Source organism: Zalophus californianus, chromosome 4 (assembly GCF_009762305.2).
Source record: "Zalophus californianus isolate mZalCal1 chromosome 4, mZalCal1.pri.v2, whole genome shotgun sequence".
In the NCBI taxonomy this organism is placed as follows: domain Eukaryota; kingdom Metazoa; phylum Chordata; class Mammalia; order Carnivora; family Otariidae; genus Zalophus; species Zalophus californianus.
The window spans coordinates 109,195,180-109,209,635 of record NC_045598.1 but is presented as its reverse complement, the minus strand read 5'-3'; the positions used below and the strand labels follow the sequence as shown (position 1 = coordinate 109,209,635).

At 35.7% G+C, this 14,456-nt stretch overlaps 1 protein-coding gene across 4 annotated transcripts in view; it reads left to right on the top strand.

The window, feature by feature from the left end:
• PRKDC (protein kinase, DNA-activated, catalytic subunit) overlaps positions 1-14,456 on the top strand; it is a 240,692-nt gene that overhangs the window by 179,623 nt on the left and 46,613 nt on the right. For all 4 annotated transcript variants that reach the window (XM_027608954.2, XM_027608960.2, XM_027608975.2 and 1 more), the window contains 5 exons: positions 1,619-1,757; positions 2,841-3,029; positions 3,919-4,143; positions 5,921-6,029; positions 7,619-7,730. In XM_027608954.2, coding sequence (XP_027464755.2) covers positions 1,619-1,757; positions 2,841-3,029; positions 3,919-4,143; positions 5,921-6,029; positions 7,619-7,730 — 774 coding nt within the window. The remainder of the gene's footprint in view (positions 1-1,618; positions 1,758-2,840; positions 3,030-3,918; positions 4,144-5,920; positions 6,030-7,618; positions 7,731-14,456) is intronic.

Genomic DNA, 14,456 nt, shown 5'->3' with positions numbered 1-14,456 from the left:
CTCTAAAATAAATAAATCTTTAAAAGAAGTACTTCCTTATGCTTTTGTGTATATAATATTTTGCATTCCTTTGAAACAGAGTACTAAGAACATAATTTTGGGAGGCGCCTGGGTGGCTCAGTCGTTAAGTGTCTGCCTTCAGCTCAGGTCATGATCCCAGTGTCCTGGGATCGAGCCCTGCATCAGGCTCCCTGTTCCGCGGGAAGCCTGCTTCTCCCTCTCCCACTCCCCCTGCTTGTGTTCCCTCTCTCGCTATGTCTCTCTGTGTCGAATAAATAAAATCTTTAAAAAAAAAACATAATTTTGCTTGTTCATGATGTCATGGTCATCATTTTGACCATGTTGTAGTGTGCATCATCCCAGGAACATGGGGCCAGTGCAAGGTGGATATGACACTGATCTCTTTTCTGAGTTACTGGAAAATGGTTGTAGTTTCATGTCCTCATGGGCTCTTGGACTGTGAGCTGTTATCCTACCTCCCATCTCCCACTTCTGCCTCTGATTTGTTACCCATAACCCTCTACAAACAGAGCAAAGAGAGGGCCATATCTACTAGATTTTTATCTAAATTTGGAATCCTGGGGCACCTGGGTGGCTCAGTTGGTTAAGCATCTGCCTTCAGCTCAGGTCATGATCCCAGGGTTCTGGCATTGAGTCCCTCATCGGACTCCCTGCTCAACGTGGAGTCTGTTTCTCCCTCTCTCTCTACCCCTCCTCCCTGCTCTTGCTTTTTCTCTCACTTTCTCTCTCTCAAATAAATAAAATCTTTTAAAAAATAATAAATAAATTTGGAATCCTTAGGTTCTGAGAGAGCCCTTAGGGCTTTTTCAATGTAGTAAATACATTGGATTTCATACCTGAGAAAGGACCAAACCAGTCCAGAGGAAGCAGTCCTCGCTGGCTGGCCAGGTGATTGCAGCTTCAGGAAGAGATGACATTTGTGTTGAGACTTAAAAGATGGGGGAAAAAATTCCAGGGGAAGGGAACAAACTTATTAACACTTGAGAATATCTTAGTGGGGAAGCTTGGTTGATGAGGTGAAGTAGATTTTTGTTAATGTGAAGAGAGGAATGAGTGCCCTAGCAATAAGGCTGTAAGAAAATTACTTGTCAGTAGAATGGGGATGGCCCATAGCATGTGGATTAAAACATGGTCTTATTAGAACCAGGATTAATTTTTAATGTATGGTGATTAACATAATTAAAAAAACAGTATTAATTTTTACTCTGGATTCTTGACTACGTTCCAAATTTTAGGTATTGACAGGATTTCGAATAGGTCACCCACTGAAATGTGCAATGTTACTGTAATGGATTAACACAGAATAGTCTTATTGTAATGAGGCAGTTTATTCATTGTAAACTTAAGATATTTTCAGATTTCACTCTAAATGTACTTTAGAATAATCTGTCTCCTCTATGACTAAAGTAGTAAAACCTAATGGTAACTTCACAATGTCTAAGATTTTATATTTTTATAAAACAAAAATAACATATATCCTTTTTGGCTAACATAATGTGGCCTCTTGATTTAATATCATTTCGTTAGAATAAATACTTTAAAAATATTTGCATGTTCATTGATTTGGATTTTTTTTTTTTTTGGTTTGTTTTTTTAGACTGTATAGGTCAATTGGAGAATATGATGTCCTCCGCGGTATTTTTAGCAGTGAGATAGGAACAAAGCAAGTCACTCAGAGTGCGATATTAGCAGAAGCAAGAAGTGATTATTCTGAAGCTGCTAAGCAGTATAATGAGGTAAAATTGATCTCTAGCAAATATGTCAGTTGCTTAAACACGTTAGTTTTCTGAATGGAAAAACTTTTAGCTTTAGAATTCAGAGCTTCATAATGTTTCAACTTTATTCCTTAGTTTTTACACAAAAATTAATATCAGGGAATAGTTTCATAATAACCAAATGTGAAATAATTATTGCTTTATCTCTTATTCTCTTTAAGAAAACATCACTGAATAAAAGAGAAAGCATTTCATACCAAATACTATAAAACTGTAAGATGTTATTTCAGTATCTGCTGTTATTATATAATTCTATTTGGGTAGATTGTTTTCCTTCAGTAAATAAAAACTTTATGAAGAGGTAGATAAGAATTGGTTTTGGGAAGATGACTATAAGGTCAATTTTGTACATTTTGTGTTTTGAGTTGCCGGTGGCTATCCAGGTATAGATGTCTAGCAAGTAGTTAAAATTCAGAGTCTGTGATCTGTGAGATTCTTGAATGAGCAGTCCAGGTTGTAAAGTCATCTGCAATTTTCGGTAAATGTTCTATTTTGTAATTTTCAATCTAAGAACTTTTTAAGTGGTAAATGACCCACATTATTGATTTAAATCAAATTTTGGGGGGGCGCCTGGGTGGCTCAGTCGTTAAGCGTCTGCCTTCGGCTTGGGTCATGATCCCAGGGTCCTGGGATGGAGCCCCACATCGGGCTCCCTGCTCTGCGGGAAGCCTGCTTCTCCTGCTCCCCCTGCTTGTGTTCCTGCTCTCGCTATCTCTCTCTCTCTGTCAAATAAATAAATAAAATCTTAAAATAAATAAATCAAATTTTGGGTCATTCAGACAGAATCTTTAGTTAATTGGCTTCATTTGTAAGTTTCTCAGAGAAATAGTTTCCTCTTGGTTTTTATGTTCATTTGTTCCCATAAGATTTGTTTTGGTTTGTTTTCTTCCATTCAGTGTTACTCTCTTTTCCTTTTTCTCTTCCCTTGTCATAAATCTGAAAATGATTGTCCTTAGCATGAATGTTAACACTACCTATAATACAATGTTTTCTTTATATTCTTTCCAACTTTGTAAAATAAATTTATGAACTTTTCTTCATGAGGCTCTCAATAAACAAGAGTGGGTGGATGGTGAGCCTACAGAAGCTGAGAAGGATTTTTGGGAACTTGCATCCCTCGACTGTTATAACCAGCTTGCTGAGTGGAAATCATTGGCATACTGTTCTGTAGTCAGCATTGATAATGAAAACCCTCCAGATCTAAATAAAATGTGGAGTGAACCATTTTATCAGGTGGGTAGAATTATTTTTTTTAAAGATTTTTTTTATTCATTTTAGAGAAAGAGCACAAGCAGAAGGGGTAGAGGGAGAAGGAGAGAGAATCTGAAGCAGACTCTGCACCCAGTGTGGAGCCCAACTCAGGGCTTGATCACACGACCCTGAGACCATGACCTGAGCTAAAACCAAGAGTCAGGTGCTTAACTGACTGCACCACTCAGGCATCCCCAGTAGAATTATTTTTCAGGTCACTAAGATAAATATTTTAGGTGGTAAGCTGTTTTCTAATTAATGAAGTTTTTTAAAACTTTTAAAAAACAAAGTAGTAGTTGTGAAGTATTAGGATATTTGTATAGCCCAACTCTCCCCATGAACTCCGTAATGTTTAAATCTCTTTCCACTTTTGGTTGACCCTTTCCAAATAAATAGGATGCATTTAAAAATAAATGTTAACATCCATGCTATGACTTCGTGGAAGAAAATTTCATGGTGTCTCTGCCTTGAGTCACAGGCTACGCATGGGATAGCCCTGGCCCCTGGAGTGGGATGGTTCCCCTCCCATGGGATAACCCAGACTCTTGGAGGGAAGTGGCTCACCTGGTTCCCACAATACAGCTGTCTTGGCTGTGCTTGTAGATTCCTCACTTGTATGTAACACCCAATGATCTTGCAGGTAAAAGTGGTTCTCATCTTCTACAGAACATATTCCCACGTCTATTGTGGTTACAAAATGAATAATTTTAAGTGAACATGTTTTAAAAGTTAAAGTTTTAGGTTTGAAACATCAGACATCACATTAGCTCTAAATCTTGACCTAAAAAATCATACCAAAGGATATTATAAAATAATTAGGCATATTCATATTGACTTTCTAAAGTTACAAGTAGAGTTTTCTGTTCCTTAGGAGACCTATCTACCTTACATGATCCGCAGCAAGCTGAAGTTACTGCTTCAAGGGGAGGCTGACCAGTCCTTGCTGACATTTATTGATGAAGCTGTGAACAAAGAGCTTCAGAAGGCTCTTATAGAGCTGCATTATAGTCAGGAATTGAGTCTTCTTTACATCTTACAAGATGATGTTGACAGAGCCAAATATTATATTGAAAATTGCATTCAGATTTTCATGCAGGTAATGCAGATGCACCAGTCTGAAATGTACCATTTCTATGATACTTTTAAAAGTCAGTAAACTCTTGAATAAAAAAAATCAACAAGCAAAAATTTTCATTTACTATTTGATACCACCCATTTCCTTCTTTTCTGTTCTTCCAGTTTATTCTAAAATCTCTTCACTCTGTCCTTTGTTTTAATGCATTTTTAATCCCTTTTTTTTCTGTTTTAAAAAGTTCCATTTTTTTTGTTTTTCCTTAGGTTTTTATCTTTTTCACACTGTTAAAGAACACTTGGGGGTAGACTTTTCATCTAGTTTGGCTGAATGAAAGTTTGGTTGCTTTGTGAAGAACATGAACTAATTTTCCCTGTTCGTTTACCATTGTGCCTTCTTTCTTTTTTGCTTTTATGAGAATCTTTGATGTTTGTTTTTAAAGTCAATGTCTTTATAGAGCCTGTTAACATTTATCATTGGCTTGTATTGATCAGAAAAGCATACCCACTCATTGTCTTTATTTTGTATTTATTTACTTATTTATTGTTTTATTTATTTTTTATTATGTTATGTTAATCACCATACATTTCATCATTAGTTTTTGATGTAGTGTTCCATGATTCATTGTTTTTGTATAACACTCAGTGCTCCATGCAATACGTGCCCTCCTTAATACCCATCACCAGCCAAACCCAACCCCCCTCCTTCCCCTCTAAAACCCGGTTTGTTTCTCAGAGTCCACAGTCTCTCATGGTTCATCTCTCCCTCCGATTTCCCTCCCTTCATTTTTCCCTTCCTTCTCCTAATGTCCTCCATGCTATTCCTTATGTTCCACAAATAAGTGAAACCATATGATAATTGACTTTCTCTGCTTGACTTATTTCACTTAGCATAATCTCCTCCAGTCCCATCCATGTTGATGTAAAAGTTGGGTATTCATCCTTTCTGATGGCTGAGTAATATTCCATTATATATATGGACCACATCTTCTTTATCCATTCATCTGTTGAAGGCATCTCGGCTCTTCCCACAGTTTGGCTATTGCCGACATTGCTGCTATGAACATTGGGGTGCATATGGCCCTTCTTTTCACTACATCTGTGTCTTTGGGGTAAATACCCAGGAGTGCAATTGCTGGGTCATAGGGTAGCTCTATTTTTAATTTTTTGAGGCACCTCCACACTGTTTTCCAAAGTGGCTGTACCAACTTGCATTCCCACCAACAGTGTAAGAGGGTTCCCCTTTCTCCACAACCTCTCCAACATTTGTTGTTTCTTGCCTTGTCAATTTTTGTCATTCTAACTGGTGTAATTTTATTTATTTTTTAAGTAGCCTCCATGGCCAGTTTGGAGCCATTGTGGGGTTTGAACTCATGACGGTGAGATCCAGATCTGAGCCAAGATCAAGAGTTGGTCACTCAACCAACTGAGCCACTCAGGCACCCAAAATTTTGAATTTGTTTAGTACACTCAAAGGGAAGTTTATCAAAGAAGTAATTGTCTTCTGTAGTTGGCAGTTTTATATTCTAGGACATTGTGATTTTTAAAAATTGGTGGTGAATAGAGGCAATGATGCCTAATTATATTGATTTTGTTGACTTCTTTGAACCAAAATGAGATTAAAAAACCTAAATTATTTTTAAAACTTAAACCATTTGTTAATTATTTCTGTGAGCTAACTACTCTGAGACACATTTTGTAATTGATATAGGGTAGTTGTGATATTTTATGTTTTAGGGAACTGTATTAAAATTTAAAGTAGTAAATTGATTTATAAACAGTGTTAAATATCTTTTTTCTAGAATTACTCAAGTATTGATGTCCTCTTACACCGAAGTAGACTCACCAAATTGCAGTCTGTACAAACTATAATAGAAATTCAGGAGTTCATCAGTTTTATAAGCAGACAAGGTAATTTTTTTTAACCTACCTTTTTTTCTTTTATAATTATGGAAAATTTTTTTTTTTTTTTTTTTTTTTTACTTAGTAAAAGTACATGTCTCTTAACATATGGGTTGGAAAATACCTTGAGTTCATTCTACAAATACATATTTTGACATCATTGAAATAAATGTTTAAAATGGTCAAGCACTATTCTAGACACTGGGGATGCAAAGCCAAATAAAACATATTGCCTAGCTTGAAAAAGCTTTCAAAAGAATGGGGTAATCCCCACACAATGTGATCACTACTGAGGCAGAGGGAAGTCCCATGTCAAATATGGATAACAGAATCTGCCCTGGACTGAAGGGTACAGGAGGCTCCTGGAGGAAGTGCCTGAGTTAAGTGTGTAAAAGACAGGGGCTCGCAGAAGTTCTGTCTTATAGAAAGCCTGCAGTGTCCCAGATGGGCTGGAAGTTCAATGACTGGGTGCCACATGCCCTGGCCTGAGGGGAGGTGAAGCTGCTGGCAGCAGTGTGCAGACCCTGAAGGTCTTTCTGCTGCCAGCAAGTAGATTTTATCCTGGCACCTATGGGAGGCCATCCAGAGTCAAAGGGAAAGAGTACATCTTTGCATCAGGTATGTATCTTAGTTATAAATTGGAATTTCTGCTTGTATGCTGAATAATTAAAAATAAAAATGAAAGATGCTCTCAGAGTACTAATAAAAATTGGTATTCATACATATCTACAGCTAATCATACTCTGCTTTAAATTTGGAGAATTCTTTTTCAAGTACATATTGTTAATGACATAATTAATGATCACTCATTAAGTGTTTTCTACTTTCCAGGACTTAATCTCTTTTTTCTATATTACATAGTTTTTATGAAAGCCTTACAAGATTTAGATTTTTTTTGTCTCATTTTATAGAAACATAGGTTAAATAACTTGCCTAATCTAATGTGGGAAAGATCCTGATCTTGAACCCAGGACTGTCCGATTTAAGCTTTTGTTCTTAACCACTGCTTTCCCACCAATAGAAAGAGAGAAAACTAAAGCTTTAAACATTAGTAATGTGAAATTTAAATTTTCTGAGAGTTATCATGAATCTCTTAAGGCCAGATTGCTTTGTTTATTAATTATTATCATGTACATACCAGAGTCTGGGACAGTATTCCGTCATTCAACACAGTGATGTGTGTCCAGCTTAAGAGGTGAATATTCACATAAATGGCATAAACCAAGACTATAAGTAGCCCTATGCTGATTCATATCAGATTTTGCCAACAAGAAAACTGGCAGCAACCCTATGAAACTTTTCAAGTTTCAGTGCTTTTTTAATTTTGGAATTGTGGATGAAGGACTGTGAACCTATGCTAAATTTAAAAATTGTATGTTTATTTCCCCAGTCTTACTCTATGTCCTTAAGAAATTGAGTCTTGATTGTCAAAATGTATTAGGTTTACTGTGGTAACTTTTTGTTCCTGTTGTAAAAGACAAAAATTTTTAATTTGATCAAGAAATTTGAATTAAGTTTCTATTTACTAATGGCAGCCCAACTTTGTAAATTGGTCTTGTCATTGAGCTGTGGATATAGTCATCTTCTAATATTTTTAGGTAGTTTATCATCTCAAGCTCCCCTTAAGAGACTTATAAAAACCTGGACAAACAGATACCCAGATGCTAAAATGGACCCAATGAACATCTGGGATGACATCATCACAAACCGGTAAGATGTGATCTTTTTCATCTGAATATGGATTTTTTCTGAAATTGTCAGAAAGGCTTTTCTCCAAAACTATGGTTTAGGAAAATGTGGGATTTGAGTCTTTTGTAGATAGCTCTCATCTTGCTGATTTCCCATGTAAGTTCTTAGTTCTCAGAAGACTCTCCATTTCAGCAGTGTGTCTTTTGTCCCAGCTTGTCCTCTGTGAGGAGATTGCAGCCCACTAACATTGAATTTATCATGTGCTGGGAGGTTGGCAATGAACATCCTTCTGGCAGTGAGAGAAGGCAGGGGAGCAGTGGGGGCAGTGGTCCATCTGCTTCTGTCTCAGGGCTGAATGTTAGCTAGTGAAATGGCAGCAAAGAAAACACTGCTCAGTGATTTTTTTATTATTCTATTATAAATTGGATTTTTGACACTCCTGACTCTGTTACATAACTGTATGTATCACTTTACCAGGCCTGAGATCATTTTCATATGCTCAGTTTTTCCTTGCCCTGTGACAATCCTGGATAATCCATGAGGCAGATACTAGCCATATATTTCAGAGACAAGGCACCAGAATCAGAGATGTTGTGAACTATTTTATGCAAATATACACAGTAACTAGGACTCAAGGACTGTGACGCTATGTTTGGTGTTCTTGCCATTATATCCTTTTTTTTAAGATTTATTTATTTATGTATGTATTTGAGAGAGAGAGAGAAAAAGCACAAGCGGGAGGGGCAGAGGGAGAGGAAGAGAGAATCTGAAGCAGACTCACGCTGAACTCAGAGCCCGATGCAGGGCTCCATCTCATGACCTTGAGATCACGACCTGAGTTGGACACCTAACCGATTGCACCATGCAGGCACCCCTTACCATTATATCCTATTTCCTCTGCTGCTACAGTGTTTTTTGTGGGTTTTTTTGGTTTGTTTTTGTTTTTTACTTTTTATAGTTTTTATTTTTTGTATTTTTTTTACTATTTATTTTGAGATAACTTATCTATAGAAAAGTTGTAAGAAAAGTAGAACTCCCCTCTGTATCTTTTACTCAGATTCACTGTTTTTAAACACTTTTAACATGTTGCCACGTCAGCTTTTTTCCTCCCCATGCATACATAAGTATATTCAGAACCATTTGAATTTAAGTTGCATATATATGTCTCTTTATCTCTTCATCAGTGTACATTTCCTAAGAAAAAGTATTCTCTCATATAACTTCAGTACAATAATAACTTCACTGTTTTCATTTTTAATCTACAGCCCCAATTTCAGTTTTGTCAATAGTCCCATTAATGTTCTTTAAAGCATTTTATGCCCTTCTAAGACAGAATCCAGTCCAGAATCTCATACTGCATTTAATAAATATGTCTTTGTGGCCTCTTAATCTGGAACATTTCCTCAGCCATCTTTCATGACATTGACACTTTAGAAGAATGTTCGTCAATTTGAGTTTGTCTGTGTAGCCTCACATTTATATTCAGGTGATACATCCCTAGTTAAAATATTACTTAACTAAAGTATTATTCTCAGGGTATCACATCTGGAAGCACAGAGTGTCTGCGTGCTTTTTACTGGAGATAGTAATTTTTATTGCCTGGTTAAAATATTGTCTCACATGCAAATATGGTCGACATCACTCATCGTTGGGGAAATACAAATCAAAACTACAGTAAGATATCACCTCATACCTGTCAGAATGGCTAAATCAACAATACAAGAAATAACAGGTGTTGGCAAGGATAGAGAGAAAGGGGAACTCTCTTGCACTATTGGTAGAAATGCAAACTGGTGCAGCCACTGTGGAAAACAGTAAGAAGGTTCCTTAAAAAGTTAAAAATAGAAGTACTATGCAGTCTAGCAACCGCACTGCTAGGTATTTACCCAAAGGATACAAAAATAATAACTTAGAGGGATACGTGCACCTGAATATTTATAGCAGCATTATCTGTAATAGCCAAAGTATGAAACAGCCCAAGTGTCCATCCACTGACAAATGAATAAAGAAGATGTAATGTGTGTTTGTGTACACACGCACACACACACACACACACACACAATGGAATATTAGACATAAAAAGGAACAAAATCTTGCCATTTGCAACATGGATGGAGCTAGAGAGTATTATATTAAGCAAAATAAGTCATTCAAAGAAAGATAAATATCATATTTATTTCACTTGTATGTGAAATTTAAGAAACAAAACAAACAAGCAAAGGGAAATAGGCAAGCCAAGAAACAAACTCAACTATAGAGAACAAATTGATGGTTACCAGAGGGGAGGCAGGTGGGGGGATGGGTTAAATAGGTGATGGGGATTAAGGAGTGCACTTGTGATGAGCACTGGATGATATATGTAAGTGTTGAATCACTATATTATACATCTTTAACATTGTATGTTAACCAACTGGAATTAAAATTAAAACCTTAAATACATAAATAAGAAAATAAAAAAGCAGAACTTAGAAAAAATATTGTCTGGTCTCTCCAGTGTGTAATGCTTGGGATTTGTTGTTGTTTTAATGCCTAGTTTTTTTCTCACTTTCAGCAATATGAGAGATGCTTTGAAACATGCATATATCCTGCTTCTCATAAGACTTAACCCTTTATATTTTGTATCTGTGCATGACTCTTAGCCAGAACCAATCTTGACAATGATAGTTACAAGGTGATGATTTTCTAGCTCCACCACTTGTTCTGTTTATCAGTCTACATCTTAGTGTAAGGAAGAGCCTTCTCTTCTCTATTTATTTACTTACTTAAATTTTAGTTACCAATATAGAATCATGGATTCCAATTTTATTTAATGGAATATAATCCATTAATGTTCTTATTTATATCATGTCCAAATTGTCTCAGATTTGGCCAACAGGAGCCCCTTCAAACTGATATTATAGGCACATCTTGCAAAATTATTCCATGTTTTTTCTAGAAATGTTATAGTTTTAGTTCTTACATTTAGGTCTATGATCCCAAGATTATATTTGTAGATGGTGTGAGGTGGGTAGATGGTATGATGTTCATATGGCTTTTTCATATGGCTATATAGTTGTCTAGTCCCATTGTTCAAAAGTCTTTTCATAATTGAATTGCCTCAACAGCTTTTCTGAAAATCAATGACCATATGTGTGTGGGTCTGTTTTTGAATACTCTATTCTATTACTTGTTTATATACACATTTTTTTTCATATGTCAAACTCTCTTCATTACTGTTGCTTTATGTCTTGAATCACATAGGGTGACTACTCCAGCTTTCTTTTTCTTTATGAAAATTACTTTGTTTTAGGTTATTTATATTTATATATACATTTTAGAAAACTGCTTGTCAATTTCTACCAAAAACAAAAGCACTGACATATTGGGATTTTGTTGACTAGATGTAGTTTGGGAATTGCCATCTTAACAATATAGAGTTCTCCAATTCATGAATATATGTCTTTCTAATTAGGCTTATTTAGGTTTCTTTAAAAAAAAATTTCTTTTCATTTTAAGTGTACTCTTAATTCCCTTTATCTATTTCACCCATGCCCCACCCACCTCCACTCTGGCAACCCCCATTATGTTCTCTGTGGTTAAGAGTCTGTTTTTTGTTTGTCTGGTTTTTTTTGTTTGTTCATTTGTTTTGTTTCTTAAATTCTAGATATGAATGAAATCATATGGTATTTGTCTTTCTCTGACTTATTTCACTTAGCATTATACTCTAGGTACATCCATTTTGTTGCAAATGGCAAGATTTAATTCTTTTTTATGACTAATATTACATTGTATACATACCACATCTTCGGTATCCGTTCATCCGTCAGCAGCCACTTAGGTTGCTTCCATATCTTGGCTATTGTAAATAATGCTGCAATAAACATAGGAGTGCAGATATCTTTTCAAGTTAGTGTTTTTGTTTTCTTCAGATACCCAGTAGTGAAGTTCCAGGATCACATGGACGCTCTGTTCTTAATTTTTTGAGGAACGCCCCCCATACTATCGTTCACAGTGGCTGCACCAGTTGACATTCCTACCAACAGTGCATGAGGGTTTTTTTTTCTCCACATCCTCACCAATACTTGTTATTTCTTGTGTTTTTTATTTTGGTCACTCTGACAGGTGTAGACAGGTGTAGACAATGAGGTCTACCTCTTAGTGTAAGGAAGAGCCTTCTCTTCTCCGTCTATTTATTTATTTACTGATTGGGGTTTTGACTTGCATTTCCCTGATGATGAGCGACTTTGAGCATCTTTTCATGTGTCTGTTGGCCATCTGTATGTCTTCTTTGGAAAAACGTCTATTCAGATCCTCTGACCATTTTTAAAATCAGATTATTTGCTTTTTTGGTGTTGAGTTGTGTAAGTTCTTATATCTTTATATCTTTATCGTTTGCTATATATAGTGTTATGTCACCTGCAAATAGTAAAAATTTTACCTCTTCCTTTAATTTCAGTGACTTTTTTTTTCAATAAGGATTCTTAGATGTCTTTTGTTAGATTTGTTCCTAGGTATTTTATGTTTTTCAGCAGTGTTTCAGTTATTTGCTGTTCACATTGGATATTAACTCATCACATATGTCATTTGCAAACATATGCTTCCATTCATTAGGTTGCCTTTTTGTTTTGTCAGTGGTTTCCTTCACTGTACACAAGTTTTTTATTTTGGTATAGTCCCAATAGTTTATTTTTGCTTTTGTTGCCCTTACCAGAGGAGACATCTGGAAAATTGTTTCTATGGCTGATGTCAAAGATATTACTGCCTGTGTTCTCTTCTAGGAGTTTTATGGTTTCAGGTCTCATAGTTAGGTCTTTAATCCATTTTTAGTTTATTTTTGTGTATGTCATAAGAAAGCGGTCCAGTTTCACACTTTTGCATGTAGCTGACCAGTTTTCCCAGCATCATTTGTTGAAGAGACTGTCTTTACCCCAGTGTATAGTCTTGCCTCCTTTCTCATAGGTTAATCGACCATATGATAAGGGTGAGTTTATTTCTGGACTTTCTGTTCTGTTCCATTGATCTGTGTGTCTGTTTTTGTGCCAGTACAATACTGCTTTGACTACTGTAGCTTTGTAGTATATCTTGAAATCTTGGATTCTGATACCTCCAGCTTTATTCTTCTTTCTCAAGATTGTTTTGGCTATTTGGGATCTTTTGTGGTGGTTCCATGCATATTTTAGTATTATTTGTTCTAGTTCTGTGAAAAATGTTTTTGGTATTTCGATAGGGATTGCATTAAATTTGCAGATTGCTTTGGGTAGTATGGACATTTTAACAAGACTGGTTCTTCTGATCCATGAGCATGGAATATCTTTCCATTAGTTTGTGTCCTATTCATTTTTTTTTAAAGATTTTATTTATTTATTTGACAGAGACACAGCGAGAGAGGGAATAGAAGCAGGGGGAGGGGAAAAGGGAGAAGCAGGCTTCCTGCCAAGCAGGGAGCCCAATGCAGGGCTTGATCCCAGGACCCTGGGATCATGACCTGAGCCGAAGGCAGATGCTTAACGACTGAGCCACCCAGGCACCCCCATTTTTTTTAATCAATGTTTCCCAGTACAGATCTTTCACCTCCTTGGTTAAGTTTATTCCTAGATATTTTATTCCTTACAGTGTATTTATTTGTAAATAGGATTGTTCTCTTAATTTCTCTTTCTACTACTTCATTATTAGTGTATAGAAATGCAGTAGGTTTCTGTATATTAATTTTGTATCCTACAGCTTTACTGAGTTCATTTAATACTGCTAGTAGTTTTATTGTTGGCATCTTTATCGTTTGCTATATATAGTGTTATGTCACCTGCAAATAGTAAAAATTTTACCTCTTCCTTTAATTTCAGTGACTTTTTTTTTTCAATAAGGATTCTTAGATGTCTTTTGTTAGATTTGTTCCTAGGTATTTTATGTTTTTCAGCAGTGTTCCAGTTATTTGCTGTTCACATTTTCTGAGTTTTGTTTTTGTTTTTCTTTTTTTTTTAAACATCACAAATGTGATTTTTTTATTTGTCACCATTAAATGTCTGACTTTTAAACAGATTCTTGGACTGGTGGCTCATATCCATCAGCTCGTTCAACTTTAGCACCAGTTTCATCCCCAGAAGCTTTTCCAGAACTACTACCTTCACCATGAAGTTCCATGAGCTTTCGCAATTCAAACTTGGGCTTCTTCAGCACTTTTACTTTTCTAACGAATGCATGGGTGTTGAATTTTATCAAATACTTTTTTTCTGCATCTGTTTAATTGATCATATGCTTTTTCTCCATGGTTTATGTTTGTTAGGTCTGTAGTCTATAGTTTTGTCTATAATGTTGTGCACAAACACTGTTTCCTTATTGATTCTCTGAATGATCTATCCATTTTGAAAGTGAGATATTAAAGTCTCCAACTATTATTGTATTTTTCTCTAATTTTCCTTTTAGTATTTGCTTTATATATTTACGTGCTCCAGTGTTAGGTGCATAAATATTTACAGTTGTTATATCTTCTTGATGGATTGACCACTTTATCATTATATAATGACCTTCTTTGCATCTTTTTACTGTGGTGAGCTTAAAGTCTGTTTTGTCTGATTTAATATAGCTACCTCTGATTTTTTTATTTTTTTTTATTTATTTTTTGGTTACCATTTGCTTGAAATATCTCTTTCCATGTCTTCACTCTCAATCAGTGTTGTCTTTAAAGCTAAAGTGAGTCCCTTGTGTGCAGCATATTGTTGGATTTTGTTTTTTTATTCATTCAGCCATTCTGTGTCTTTTGATTGGAGAATT